A 15,262-nucleotide genomic window follows, 5' to 3' on the forward strand; every position below is an offset into this window, starting at 1 on the left:
AAAAACTCTATCTGATATTCTTTAAAATAAGAGCTGTTTTTATAAGCAGGCAGAGCCTGCCTTTGTTATGTGTGTGAAGGATCCATGGCTCAAAAAATATTTTGTCTGGGCGCGGTAGCTCCCACCTGTACTCCCATCACTTTGGGAGGCCAAGGCAAGGAGATCGTTTGAGCTCAGGAGTTTGAGACCAGCCTGGGCAACATAGCGTGACCTCATTTCTACTGAAAAAAAAATAGCCTAGTCTGGGCACAGTGGCTCACACCTGTAATCCCAACACTTTGGGAGGCAGGAGGACCACTTGAGGTCAGGAGTTCAAGATCAGCCTGAACATGATGAAATTCGTCTCTACTAAAAATACAAAAAAATGAGCCATACAAGGTGGCGTGTGCCTATTATCCCAGCTACTCAGGAGGTAGAGGTTACAGTGAGCTGAGATGGCGCCATTGTACTGCAGCCTGGGGGACAAAGTGCACTCCGCCTCAAAAAAAAAAAGTTATCCAGGCCTAGATAGTGTGTGCCTGTAGTTCCAGTTATGCAGGAGGCTGAGCTGGGAGGATCACTGAGCCCGGGAGTTCAAGGCTGCTGTGAGCCTTGATTGCGCCACTGCTCTCCAGCCTGGGTGACAGACCGAGACACCATCCCTTGCTCAAAATTTTCTCAAACCAACTAAGGTGTTTGAAATTCACCATGATCAAAAATCTCCCTTAAAATATGCCTAACATTAGGAGACAGAATATCTGAAATCATGGTGTACCATGATTTAGGGATTCTTTATTCAACAGGTAAAATGGGCACCTTACATCCAGGTTCTCATTTGTGTCGGAGGTCAGGGCCTGCTTAAAATAGTTCAGTTTGCACACTTAAATGTGGCCAGGAGTTTGTCACTTGATATTTAAATAATTATTTTTAGTCAACTAAAAGTGACTGACAGTTTGAATTACTTTTATCTTTAGACAAAAGAGGATTAGAGTAGTTTATTCCTTAAAGGCATGGTGGCTCATGCCTGTAATCTCAGCACTTTGGGAGGCTGAGGCAGGCGGATCACCTGAGATCAGGAGTTGGACACCAGCCTGGCCAACGTGGTAAAACCCCGTCTCTACTAAAAATAAATCAGCCGGGTGTGGTAGCCTGCGCCTGCAATCCCAGCTACTCGGGAGTCTGAGGCAGGAGAATCACTTGAACCCGGGAGTTGGAGGTTGCAGGAAGTCGAGATCACACCACTGCACTCCATCCTGGGTGAAAGAGTGAGACTGTCTCAAAAAAATAAAAGCAAAGCAAACTTAAAAGTGATAAAAAAAAAAAAAAAAAACCTTCTGTAAGGAAAAAGTCAAAGTGACTTATTAGTAAAGCTACTTCCTGCTGACTTAATGAAGAATTTCTAGAGCAGAGGTTTCACTGTCTAAGACATGTAATCTTTATAAAGAAGTTTAGGTCACTGAATGCTGTCTGGTGATGCATTTTCCCGTGTGTCACCTACACACCAGCAGAATATTTCTCATTCCCCCTCCAGGCTTAGATTAGCCTCACTGTAGTAAGACAGTCATTTGAATCTGAATCACCTTCGGACATCTTTGAATCACTTTTAGACAAAAAGATACGGCTCATATGGTCATGTCCAGAATAACTGTTAACTGTTGATTTAACTCTGTTGAGTCAAAAGACATCACTATATTGTCACCTTTTTGTCTTCAAAGATGATGGTGTGTGTTAAGAGTTACGAGAGAGAGGGGCTTTAGGCCTTTGTGGTGGCTCACGCCTGTATTCCTAGCACTTGGGGAGGCTGAGGCGGGAGGATGGCTTGAGCCCAGGAGTTTGAGATCAGCCTGGGCTGAACCTAGTGAGACCTTGTCTCTACATAAAAATTAGCCAGGTGTGGTGGTTTGTACCCCTAGCCCCAGCTACTCCCTGGAGCTGAGCAGGGAGAATGGCTTGATGCTGGGAGGTTGAGGCTGCCGTGAGCCATGCTCAGACCTATCATGCCTATCAGGGAACAGTAGTAGGTGGTGTCTAGCCTCCTGCAGACTACTGCCAGGTGAATAACCCTGTACACATGTTATTTCACACGCTGCAGGTGAATCTACAGGGTGAATTCCTAGAAGTGGGATTGCTGGCTCAAAAGTGAAATGTACTTCGATTTTGACAGATACTGCAGTTGACTCTCCCTAGAGGTTACACCTGACCAAATCCCCCAGGAATGCACCACAGTGCCTGCAGGTTTCCTCAGCGCCTGCCATTATAATAGAGGGCCACGCTCTTCGGGGTTTTTTAGGTTTGATAGAGAAATGATGTTTCAGTGTAATTTCTGTTTCTATTTTTCTTAGTGAATGAGGTTGAAGTTTATCTTTTCATATATTTAAGTTTCGGTAAACCATTGCTTTGCGTCTTTTTCACTTTTTTTATTGCCTTATTGTCCTCAAAATACAGGCACTGTTGAGGTATTCTGGAGATGAGGCCTTTGTCATTAGTCTTTTGCTGTGAACAAGATCACATATATTGTTTCTTTTCTGGCTTTTGAATTTGAGCCATAATTTAAAAAAAAATGCCTCCCCATGGATTTTGTCTAGTTCCTTTGTAATTTCTTGGTCTGCATTTCAGTGTTGGCTCTGTCTGGTGTTTGTTCCTTTGCATGTTTGGTATTGTTGCAGAATTTCAGAGATTGGAGAGACGGTTGAGGTTACAGAAGGAGTTTAAGGACTCAGGGAAGTTTGCTTATAAAAGAAAAATTTCTGCTTCTCTTTCCTACAGTACTTTTATGTTTATTAGTTTTTCCTCTTCAGTATGTTGTATGGATCACCTTAGTCTTTTTGTCTAGCACCAATATATTATACAGTCCTTCAGACTGATGATGATTTCCCAAGTTCCGTGTGCTTTAATCCCTGTTGCGTTTACAGACTCTCATTCCGGTTGGTTGTTTCTGTTTTGTTTTGTAAATCAATTTTGGAGTTCATATTTAGTGAGCTGGTTCTTTTGTTTGTGAGAATCCCAAAGATCCTACATTTTGGCTTTTTCTTTTTTTTTTTTTGAGACAGAGTTTCACTTTTGTTACCCAGGCTGGAGTGCAATGGCTCGATCTTGGCTCAGCACAACCTCCGCCTCCTGGGTTCAGGCAATTCTCCTGCCTCAGCCTCCTGAGTAGCTGGGATTACAGGCATGCGCCACCATGCCCAGCTAATTTTTTGTGTTTTTAGTAGAGACGGGGTTTCACCATGTTGACCAGGATGGTCTCGATCTGTTGACCTTGTGATCCACCCACCTTGGCCTCCCAAAGTGCTGGGATTACAGGCTTGAGCCACTGCCCCGGCCATTTTGGCTTTTTCATTTGCTCCTACCCTGCTCCGCAAAACTCATTCAGAGAAAGGCAGCGTCATCGTCTCCTGCGAGGAGAACTGACTCCTGGCACTCCGTTTCCTGAGGCTGCAGCCCTCTGGAGTTTGTGTCTAAGTTCTAATTCCCTTCCTGTGGCCGATCTGCTGGGAAACCCTCCCATGGTGTCCACAGCAGTATAGTTGATACACTTAGTTCTGTGCTTTGGGTTCTTCTTGTTTCTGGCCCCTGGGGATTTCCCGGTCTTTCTCATAATCTCAGTGACATATTTAAAGGGCTTGTTGTAGCATGAATTTCATCCTGTTTGGAACAGCAGGCCTTGAGAGTTACCATAGCTGGAGCACTCCCATATCTCACACTCCAGCCAAAATAACCTGTTCCCACATCAGGCTGTCGTGCCATGGCCTCTGCATGTGAAGGTCGTTGTTCTTATTATGTGGTCGCTTTTCCTACCAGCACCACCCTCCTCCTCCCAGAGCATTGCTGTTATTCCTCAGGTGCCCAGGTCCTTGGGAAGCATTTACAGCCTTCCCTTGCACATGTAGGCAGATGCTCCTGTGTGCTCTCCACCATCACAATGCCCCGTTCTGGCCTCTCTTGAAGCAAAAACCCTGCACGTTGCCACTGCCGGATGGTTTTGATTCTGTTTTGGGGAGGTGGAGATATGATACTGCTCAAGCCTGAGGTCTTGGGAGGAATTGAATCTGTGTTACTGACCTTCATACCCCAGTGCCTAACACAGTGTCTGGTCCCTAGAGCTTGATTGGGGTAGGCGGACAGTCAGTTGGTACAAGGACAGTTAGTCTGACTGTTCCTTGCTTGTTGGATTCTTCAAAGCAGAATTAACTTCTCAGGATGTTTGTGCTTGATATGTCACATGAAAAACATGTTATGGCCGGGTGTGGTGGGTCACACCTGTAATCCCAGCACTTTAGGGAGCTGAGGGAGGCGGATCACCTGAGATCAGGAGTTCAAGATCAGCCTGGCCAACATGGTGAAACCCCGTCTCTACTAAAAATACAAAAATTAGTCCAGCACAGTGGCAGGTGCCTGTAATCCCAACTACTGGGGAGGCAGAGGCAGGAGAATCACTTGAGCTCAGAAGGAGGAGGTTGCAGTGAGCTGAGATCATGCCACCGTACTCCAGCATGGGCAGCAGAGCAAGACTCTGTTCAAAAATAAAAATAAAATAAAACAGTTATAGCTATAAAATCCTGATTCTCCTAGTTTATAAAGGCCTGATTATAGCTGTGTTTTTTTATTTGCTTATTTCTTTTTTTGTACTAGAAGGTAGCTTCTGAGCTACAGAGTACACTGCCAATTAACAGTGGGGGTTTGTTTTCACTTAAAAATGTGTTTTGGGCCGGGCACAGTGGCTTATGCCTGTAATCCCAGCACTTTGGGAGGCTGAGGCAGGCGGATCACCTGAGTTCAAAAGTTGGAGACCAGCCTGACCAACATGGTGACACCCTGTCTCTACCAAAAACAGAAAATTAGCATGCCTGTAGTGCCAGCTGCTTAGGAGGCAGAGGCAGGAGAATTGCTTGAATTCAGGAGGCAGAGGTTGCAGTGTGTCCAGATTGTGTCACTGAACTCCAGCCTGGGTAACAAGAGCGAAACTCTGTTTCAAAAAAAAAGGAAAAAATGTGTTTTGGTTTTTTGCATCGTGGCATATTTCTGTACTAAAGATGTAACCGTTTAAAAAAGTAATGAGATGGTTTTATAAGAAGTCAAGTAGAACGGGTTTGGAGTTTAGAAAATGCCCATTTTGTTATCGTGACATATATTGAAGACATCTTAGCAGTGTTCTCGAAAATAAAGCCGACATCATTACCAAGAAGTACACTGATGGCCGATAGTGTCTCCTGTAGTTCTAGGAATGAAGAAGTGGGTGCCGAATGGAGGTGAGGAAGTAACTCAGGTGGCGAGAGAGATTTGCAGGGTGTCTCCTGGGGCTTGTATACAATGAGGAACTTACCTAAATGGGGTGTGGTGAAAACATCCTGCAGTGGGCCCCTGCCACTTCCTAGAGGTTTCTGGTATTTGAAGCAAGTCCTAATAAGATGTTTCAGCTTTCTTTTTTTTTGGAGATGAAGTCCTACTCTGTCACCCAGGCTGGAGTGCAGTGGCATAGTCTCAGCTCACTGCAACCTCCACCTCCCAGGTTAAAGCGATTCTCCTGCCTCAGCCTCCCGAGTAGCTGAGACTACAGGCGTGAGCCACTACACCCGGCTAAGTTTTGTATTTTTAGTAGAGACCGGGTTTCACTATGTTGGCCAGGCTGGTCTCAAACTCCTGACCCCGTGATTCTCCTGCCTTAGCTTCCCAAAGTGCTGGGATTACAGGTGTGAGCCCCCGCGCCCGGTCAGTGTTTGATCTTTCTGAAGATTTTGCTCTCACTCAGCTGAGAAACTGCCAGATACGAGGCATGCTGGCTCAGCGGTCTCTGTGCTTGGAATTTCACGCACACACACCTGCTCAGGACTTGACAGCAACACATTTATAGAAAAAACAAATTCATTATTAACCAAATGGCACAAATACACAAATGTTTCTGTGAGAGAAGTCAATAGGACTTATTTATTTTTTTGTCATCAGACGCCGTGGCTGTCATTCCTGGCACTGTGGCCCACGTACCCCCCACTCTCTGTGTGTCAGTGCTGTGCTGTTTTCTGCGCAGAGGCCCCAGCCTTACCTCAGCACAGTGCCCCCAGCTCAGAGGTGACCCTTCCCTGAGGCGAGTCACTAGATTGCCCACTGTGGTTTCAGAACAGGATGAGGTAGACATTTCTTTCAGAGGTTGGCGTGATTTTTTTTTACCTCCCCTCTGTATGCCGTCACGCTCTATTGTGTAGACTGAACACCTACTACATTCACAGAGAAAGAAAACAGCATCTTCGGGTTGGGCACAGTGGCTCACTCAGAGGCCAAGGCAGAAGGGTCATTTGAAGTTAGGAGTTTGAAACCAGCCCGGCCAACATGGTGAGACCCTGTGTCTACTAAAAATACAAAAATTAGCCAAGCATACTGATGCATGCCTGTAATCCCAGATACTCGGGAGGCTGAGGCAGGAGAAACACTTGAAGCAGGAGGCAGAGGTTACAGTGAGCCCAGATTGCATCACTGCACTCCAGCCTGGGCAACAGAGTGAGACTGTGAAAGAAAGAGAGAAATAGAGAGAGAAAGAGAGAAAGAGGGGGAGAGAGAGAGGGAGGGAGGGAGAGAAAGGGAAGGAGGGAGGAAGGAGAAGGAAGGAAGAAAGGAAGGAAGGGGAGGAGGAGGGGGAGGGGGAGAGGGAGAGGGAGAGGGAGGGAGAAAAGAAAACAGCATCTTCTACTTGGATATGTTTTTTAAAAAATCTGCCCTCGGCTGCGGTCCTTCCCGAGTCTGGAGCCACAGGCACTGCCTGACTCTGCCTGGCTCGCCTGAACTGAGCACTGAAGGCTCTGCCTGGCTCTGTCTGGCTCCCCCTGAACTGAGCACTGAAGGCTCTGCCTGACTCTGCCTGGCTCCCCTGAACTGAGCACTGAAGGCTCTGCCTGACTCTGCCCGGCTCCCCTGAACAGAGCACTGAAGGCTCTGCCTGACTCTGCCCGGCTCCCCTGAACAGAGCACTGAAGGCTCTGCCTGACTCTGCCCGGCTCCCCTGAACAGAGCACTGAAGGCTCTGCCTGACTCTGTCCGGCTCCCCTGAACAGAGCACTGAAGGCTCCGGGGAAAGCACTTTGGTCAGACCACAGCCGCTGAGCCTTTGGGTGACAGTTCCCTTTCCTGCTGGAATTTTTTTTTTTGAGACAGGGTCTTGCTTTGTCACCCATGCTGGAATGCAGTGTTGTGAACACAGCTCACGGCAGCCTTGACCTCCTGGGCTCAAGCGATCCTCCTACCTCAGCCCCCCAAGTAGCTGGGACTACAGGTGTGTGCTACTGCATTCAGCTAGTTTTTGAATTTTTTTTTGCAGAGACAGAGTTTCACCATGTTGCCCAGGCTGGTCTTGAACTCCTAAGCTCAAGTGATCTGTCCACCTCAGACTCCCAAAGTGCCCAGGATTACAGGCGTGAGCCACCGCATTGGATTTAAAGTTCCAATGTGGTTTGAGGCTGGAGTTAGAAGGTATCTCTTAGGCAGAGCTTTTGTGGGTCCCTTCTTTCTACATTCACAGGGACCCTCCCTTAGATCTCTGTCTACTCTATTCAGACAGGTGGCCCTTTCTCAGATGGGACCTAGAGGGATGATCTTTTGAAATAAGTCCTAAGATTTTTAAGATTAGAATAATATGAAGACTGTCTTTCTGGCCGGGTGACTTGATTCATGTCTGTAATCTTAGCACTTTGGGAGGCCGAGGTGAGAGGATCACTTGAACCCAGGAATTCAAGACCCACCTGGGTACAATACCCTGTCTCTAAAAAAATACAAAAATTAGCTGCATGTGGTGGCCCATACCTGTAGTCCCAGCTGCTCAGGAGGCTGAGGCAGGAGGAGCCTTTGAGCCCAGGAGGTGCAGGTTGCAGACCGTGGTCACACCACTGCACTGCAGCCTGGGCAACAGCAGGAGACCCTGTCTTCGAATAAAAAAGTATTTCTTTCTAAGAAGACAGAATACAGACTGTATTTCTTTATGTTTTTTCTCTCTCTGTTCCAGGGGAAGGTGTGGCTAATTGATTTTAATCCATTTGGCGAAGTCACAGATTCACTGCTGTTCACCTGGGAAGAACTGACATCTGAGAACAACTTAAATGGTGATTTTAGTGAAGTAGATGCTCAAGGGCAGGTAAGGCATTTTTAAGACAGAACGTAAACCTTTCCAGTCTACTGACTGCTTGCTCTTCAGACGCATAGGTAGGCGGCAGTGGCCAGGACCCTTGGTATGTGCAGCGTGTAACACAGCTTGACTGATAGCTCACTTGCCCCTGGTGGCGGTCAAAGAAGGGTGTGCCACTTCACTTTATATATGGAAGTAAGGATCATCTGATCACTTTTTTTAGTTCTTTTTCTGAGCTGCTTCTGTTACACCCACTGGAGGAATCTTGGTCTGAGATCAGCACATGCGTCCCTTCCTTCTGACCGCAGCCCCAGCTGCTGAGGCTGATGGAGAACAGGGACACGTGTGCACCAGCAGTTTCCCGTCAGCCTTCTCCTCCATGTCCACAGTGCCTGGTTCATGCCTTCACACCCCTCACATCTCCCAGCTTCCTTCCTTCCTTCCTTACAGCAGTTGATTTAACTTCCTCTTTCCAGGAAAAGGGAACCCACTGATAAGAATTCCCTTAGCTGATTTCTCATCACACCTACAAGCTTATCTGTTCTTCCTCAGTCTAATCTCTCCCTCAGGACACTGTGTCCTCTTTTCTCATCCCCCCCCAGCACACTGTGTCCCCCTCTCTCATCTCCCCCCTTAAGACACTGTGTCCCCCCTCTCTCATCTCCCCTCAGGACACTGTGTCCCCCTCTCTCATATCCCCTCAGGACACTGTGTCCCCCTCTCTCATCTTCCCCCAGGACGCTGTGTCCTCTTTTCTCATCCCCCCCCAGGACACTGTGTCCCCCTCTCTCATCTCCCCTCAGGACACTGTGTCCCCCTCTCTCTCCAGATGGCCTCTGCTCTGTTCCCAAACTCTTCCTCTGTACCAACTTCTGTCCGTCCATATTTAGTCATATTCAGATGTCGCCCATCTGAAAAACAAAACAGTGTTCCACCTGGTTTCTTCACCCGCCACTCTCTCCTTTCTTCTCAGTTTCACAGCCAACCTTTCTTTAAACAACTTTATAGAGCTGTTTTCTGCTATTAACATAATGTGCTCATTCTTAAAGGAAATTATAAAATCAGCTATGATTCTACCAGCTTGAGAGCCACTGTTTATATTTTGATATATAACATGCATTTAAATACATATATAGAGCTTTGTAAATAAATGAGATTGTGCTACACAGGCACTTATGTCTCCCAAGATTTTCGTATAGTCTTCTCTTATGAGGATTTTATATCTTTTAAAAAATAGTTTTGGGCCAGATGTAGTGACTCATGCCTATAATCTCAGCACTTTTGGAGGCTGAGGCGGGCAGATCACCTGAGCACAGAAGTTCCAGACCAGCCTGGCCAGCATGACGAAACCTCATCTCTACTAAAAATAAAAAAAATTAGCCAGGCATGGTGGTGGGCACCTGTAATCCCAGCTACTTGGGAGGCTGAGGCAGCCTGAATTCTCCTGATTTGCTTGAATCCAGAGGCAGAGGTTGCAGCAGTGAGCCAAGATCAGCCTGGGTGACAGAGCAAGACTCCCATCTCAGAAAAAATATTTTTGGCAGCTGGGCGAGGTTGTTCATGCCTGTAATCCCAGCACTTTGGGAAGCCGAGGCGGGTGGATCATTTGAGGCCAGGAGTTCAAGACCAGCCTGCCCAACATAATGAAACCCCCATCTCTACTAAAAATACAAAAGTGAGTTGGACATGGTGGCACACACCTGTAGTCCCAGCTACTTGGGAAGCTGAGGTGGGAGAATCGCTTGAACCCGGGAGGCAGAGGTTGCAGTGAGCAACAGAGATCGTGCCACTATACTCCAGCCTGAGAACAGAGGAGAATTTGTCTTAAAATAAAAGAAGATAATACTTTTGGCTGAGTGCAGCAGCCCACTGAGCCTGTAATCTCAACACTTTGGGAGGCCGAGGTGGAGGAGTGCTTCAGCTCAAATGTTTGAGTCCAGCCTGGGCAATGTAGTGAGATCCTGTGTGTACTACAAAGCAAAAAAAATCAGCCGGGTGTGGTGGCATGTGCCTGCAGTCGTGGGAGGCTGAAGCATGAGGTTCACCTGAGCCCAGGAGGTCGAGGCTGCAGTGAGCCACTGTGCCTGGGCCATTTTAACTTTAGAATCTTCCTTTCTCCTTATCATGCACAGAAGAAAACATGGAGTTGAAATTGTTCTGCTAGGTTCTTTTTTAGTTGGGAGAATAGGCTTAAAAATAAAGGACTGACATTCTTTCTCCTTTTTCTTCTTTGTACAGGATTCCCCAGCTTTCCGTTGCACAAACAGTGAAGTGACAGTCCAGCCCAGCCCCTATTTGAGTTACCGGCTGCCCAAGGACTTTGTCGACCTCTCTACCGGGGAGGACGCTTACAAACTAATAGACTTCTTGAAGCTGGTAAAGTCTGTGCATTTGGTGTGCTGGCCATCTTTTCAAATGAGCCTTCAGATTGGCTTTTGTATGATATTTCACTGAGTCCTGTATCACCTAGACTTCGATGGTTATGAATGGAACCGAGTTACTGAGTTAGATCATTTTCTGATTAAATGTGAAATAGGAGCTGAAGGCATAATTTATTGATTAGAATGACAGAACATGTTTTTGGGCCGTATGTGCCTTTTGAACTTTTTTCAGAATACTTGTAACTTTGAAGAAAGTGTGTATATTGCCAGGCGCCGTAGCTCACACCTTTAATCCTAGCACTTTGGGAGGCCGAGGTGGGTAGATCACTTGAGGTCAGGAGTTTGAGACCAGCCTGGCAAATGTGGCAAAACCCCGTCTCTACTAAAAATGCAAAAATTAGCCAAGTATGATGGCAGGCGCCTGTAATCCCAGCTACTCAGGAGGCTGAGACAGGAGAATCGCTTGAACCCAGGAGGTAGAGGTTGCAGTGAGCTGAGATCATGCCACTGTACTCTAGCCTGGGCAACAAAAGTGAGATTCCATCTCAAAAAAAAAAAAGAAAGTATGTATATAGTTAGTGGGCTTCAAGGAGACCACGCCTCTGCTCTGGTGGTGATTTTACTCGAGAGAATGTGAGTATTTATATTTCTGAGTGGATTTCTGTATAGGAGTTTTTGTATGTACAGAAGAAAATATTCAAATACCTGAGCATAATTTGCTCAGGAATCAAAGTGATAAAACTGGTTGAATAAATTAGTTAAAGCATGGTTTTCCATGACAGTTTTTAATCACCTTCATTGCCATCTATCGCCGGGACCTCTAGAAAATTACACCTGCTGACAGAAAACGTGATCTTGGCTGAGCAGACATCCAAGGAGCATGTGCTGTTTTAACCGCCTCTTGGTTTTTTTCTGACAGAAGAGAAATCAGCAAGAGGATGACTGATGAGCGTGCTGGAGCTTGAGAAGAGGAACCCCCACCACTCCGGGAGCTGCTCATCAGCCACAACTTCCTGCTAAACCTGATGTGGGGTGGGGTGGCCAGTGTGGACATCAGCCGGTTTTTATATTCATGTACCTGGGGGAAACAACGGAGGGACTTTGCTACTTATAAAAAAATAACATAATAAATAGATCTTAAACATAGGAAACCAAACTGTTCTGATAATAAAATACTTTCTATGAAATACATTGCTCTTCCACCCAGTCTTTATTTATTTTTAATTTATTATTATTATTTGAGATGGGGCCTTGCTGTTGGCAGGCTGGAGAGCTCACTACAACCTCCACCTCCTGGGTTCAAGCAATTCCCCTGCCTCAGCCTCCCATGTAGCTGGGACTACAGGCACGTGCCACCATGCCCGGCTAATTTTTTGTATTTTAGTAGAGATGGGGGTTTCATCATGTTGACCAGGATGGTCTCCATCTCCTAACCTCGTGATCCACCCACCTCAGCCTCCCAAAGTGGTGAGATTACAGGCCTAAGCCAAGCACCTGGCCTTAATTTTTATTTTTTGATACGGTCTCGCCGTGTCACCCTGGCTGGAGTGCGTTGGTACAGTTTCGGCTCACTGCAACCTCTGCCTCCTGGTTCAAGGGATTCCCCACACCCAGCTGATTTTTGTATTTTTAGTAGAGACAGGGTTTCACCTATTGGCAGGTTAGTCTCCCAACTCCTGATCCTCAAGGGATCCTCCCACCTTGGCCTCCCAAAGTGCTGGGATTACAGATGTGCAGCACCATGCCCAGCCTGTTTTTATATAGTGACAGAGTCTTGTTCTGTTGCCCAGGCTAGAGTGCAGTGGCACAATCACAGCTCACTGCAGCCTCAATCTCCTCGGCTCAGGCAATCCTCCTGCCTCAGCCTCCCAAGTAACTGGGACTACAGGTGCACACCACCACACCCAGCTGATTTTTTTCTTTTTTTCTTGTAGAGATGGGGTTTTGCCATGTGGCCTTTTTAAAAGACCACCATTTTTAAGTGATGATGGTATCAATTGTGCCTAATTTATTGAGGCTTTATAATGTGTGAGACCTTCTACTAAGAGCTCTTTATGTATAAGAGTTGACATCACCAAGCAATTTGAAGGATACAGACGTCACGGTTTCCGAGGGTACCTGCCCGGTGTGGTATACAGTGGCAATCCATCCTCAGTACTTGATCTTTGTATTCAGTATATCAGATGCCTTTTCTTTAGTAGCGACAGGGTTTCCCTATGTGGCCCAGGCTGAGCTCAAACTCCTGGCCTTAAGCAATCCTCCTGCCTCAGCCTTCCAAAGTGCTAGGATTACAGGTGTGAGCCACCACGCCTGGCCTCAGATGCCATTTCTGAAGCCTGTTGTTTGACGTACAAGTTCCTCAAAAATACTTTTCGTTTTTTTAAACTGCTCATAGGTGCCTACTGACCTATGGTGGATTTAGTACCAAGGGTTGATTTTAAGTTTAGCTCTGGAAGCTGGCTTTGTCAAAATGGCACTTTACCAAGATAAAGAAAATGTGAATGTATTTGATGCAATTGAAAACATTTAGACTGGGCTGGGTGCATTGGCTCATACCTGTAATCCCAGCACTTTGGGAGCCCGAGGGGGGTGAATCACCTGAGGTCAGGAGTTTGAGACCAGCCTGGTCAACATGGTGAAACTCTGTCTCTATCAGAAATACAAAAATTAGCCGGGTGTGGTGGCACATGCCTGTAATCCCAGCACTTTGGGAGGCTGAGGTGGGTGGATCACTTGAGGTCAGGAGTTCAAGACCAGCCTGACCAATATGGTGAAACCCCGTCTCTACTAAAAATACAAAAAAAAAAAAATTAGCTGGGTGTGGTGTTGCACGTCTGTAATCCCAGCTACTCAGGGGGCTGAAGGCAGGAGAATTGCTTGAACCTGGGAAGCGGAGATTGCAGTGAGCTGAGATCATTCCACTGCGCTCCAGCCTGGGCAACAGAGTGAGATTCCATTCCCCCACTGCAAAAAAAGAAAAGAAAACATTCAGACTATATAAAATGAAAAGATCCAAGCATAATTTGGCAGATAGGTCATAAACTGTGCAGTTCTCTTCACATTTTTGCATACATTTTCCTGAGAAAACTCGACTTCAACTCTCCACTTCCTAAAACGTGATTTTTGTACTGTTTACTTAGTGCATTTTAGTTGATTTTCCTGGTGTTAATATCAAATGTAGGATAATATGCAGAAAATATTCTCCCAAAGCCCAGTATCATTTATGCCTGCCTAAAGATTAGTTTTGTTTTGAGATGAAGTCAACTCCGTCTCCCAGGCTGGAGTGCAGTGGCACAATTGCAGTTCACTGCAACCTCTGCCTCGTGGGTTCAAGCAATTTTCCTGCCTTAGCCTCTTGAGTAGTTGAGGTTACAGGTATGCACCACCACACCCAGCTAATTTTTGTGATTTTAGTAGAGATGGGGTTTCACTATGTTGGTCAGGCTGTTCTCAAACTCCTGGCCTCAGGCCCTTCACCTACTTCAGGCTCCCAAAGTGCTGGGATTACAAGCGTGAGCCATTGCGCACAGCCCTTAAGGTAAGTTTTGAATTGTCCTTTTACTGGCATTTGTTCTTTCTTTGAGGTATCTCAGGCTTGTGCTTGAATTCAGAAAATGGAAATCTGTGTGCTTCGTCAGCTCGTCCCTGCAGTCCTCCCTTCTGAAGAGAAGACATTTCGGCTGTTGCCTTTGACGGGCTGGGAGAAACACCTGCTTTGTTCTGCAGGTGGTGGCAGGTCGCGTGGGCCTTCTGGAGACAGCAGGCTTTGCCAGTTTTATTTTTGAGTCTCATTTTGATTTGCGTTTTCTGAGTTCTGAGTAGGGTTTCCTCATCTCAGCCATTTCTCTTTTTGATGATTGTGGATTGTTGTTGTTGTTTTTTTTTTTTTAAAAGAAATCTTATGTGACAGTTTTTGATGAAGTTTGTTCCCTGCAAAGTATAGGAAGAGTTTTCTGGTGTCTGTTAAGTGAGATAACTCAAATACAGGCCCCAGACACATGGTAGCTGTTGTCACCATTCTGCTCTCAGACCTCTGTACAGTATATGAAAGGCATGTTCTTTTTAACAGAGTCAAGAAAATATCATATATCTGTCTATCTATCTATCTGTATTTTTGAGACTTCTGTCACCCAGGCTGGAGTGCAGTGGCCCCATCTCGGCTCACTGCAGCCTTGACCTACTGGGCTCAAGTGATACTCTCACCTCAGCCTCCTGAGTAGCTGGGAGTACAGGTGTGCACTACCACATCAGGCTAATAATTGTTTTTTAATTTAAAATTTTTGTATAGAGAGAAGACCTTCCTATGTTGCCCGGGCTGGTCTCAAACTCCTGGGCTCAAACAGTTCTCTGGCATCAGCTTCCCAAAGTGCTGGGGTTACAGGTGTGAGCCACTGCACCCAGCCTCAAGAAAATGTTGAGTAGAAAAAAGGCCTCAGAGATCATTTGGCCTACTTTCCTTTCCTTCCTTCCTCCTTCCTTTCTTTCTTTTGTTTGTTTATTTTGAGACAGAGTCTCGCTCTGTTACCCAGGCTGAAGTGCAATGGCGCAATCTTGGCTCACTGCAACCTCCATCTTCTGGGTTCAAGCGATTCTCCTGTCTCAGCCTCCCGAGTAGCTGGGATTACAGGTGCTCACCACCATGCCCTGCTAATTTTTGTATTTTTAGCAGAGACAGGGTTTGGCCATGTTGGCCATGGCTGGACTGGAATTCCTGACCTCAGATGATCTGCCCACTTTGGCCTCCCAAAGTGCTGGAATTACAGGTTTAAGCCACCACGCCCAACCTCTTCCTTTT

The 15,262-nt window shown here is 46.4% G+C and overlaps 1 protein-coding gene across 2 annotated transcripts in view; it reads left to right on the top strand.

Moving 5' to 3' along the window:
- Positions 1-11,654, top strand: part of CDC123 (cell division cycle 123) — a 50,757-nt gene extending 39,103 nt beyond the window's left edge. For both annotated transcript variants that reach the window (XM_008990908.5, XM_008990909.5), the window contains 3 exons: positions 7,967-8,095; positions 10,325-10,462; positions 11,387-11,654. In XM_008990908.5, the coding sequence (XP_008989156.1) occupies positions 7,967-8,095; positions 10,325-10,462; positions 11,387-11,413 (294 nt within the window). In that variant the 3' untranslated portion in view covers positions 11,414-11,654. The remainder of the gene's footprint in view (positions 1-7,966; positions 8,096-10,324; positions 10,463-11,386) is intronic.
- Positions 11,655-15,262: the final 3,608 nt, after the last annotated feature.

This window comes from Callithrix jacchus, chromosome 7, assembly GCF_049354715.1.
Source record: "Callithrix jacchus isolate 240 chromosome 7, calJac240_pri, whole genome shotgun sequence".
Lineage (NCBI taxonomy): Eukaryota > Metazoa > Chordata > Mammalia > Primates > Cebidae > Callithrix > Callithrix jacchus.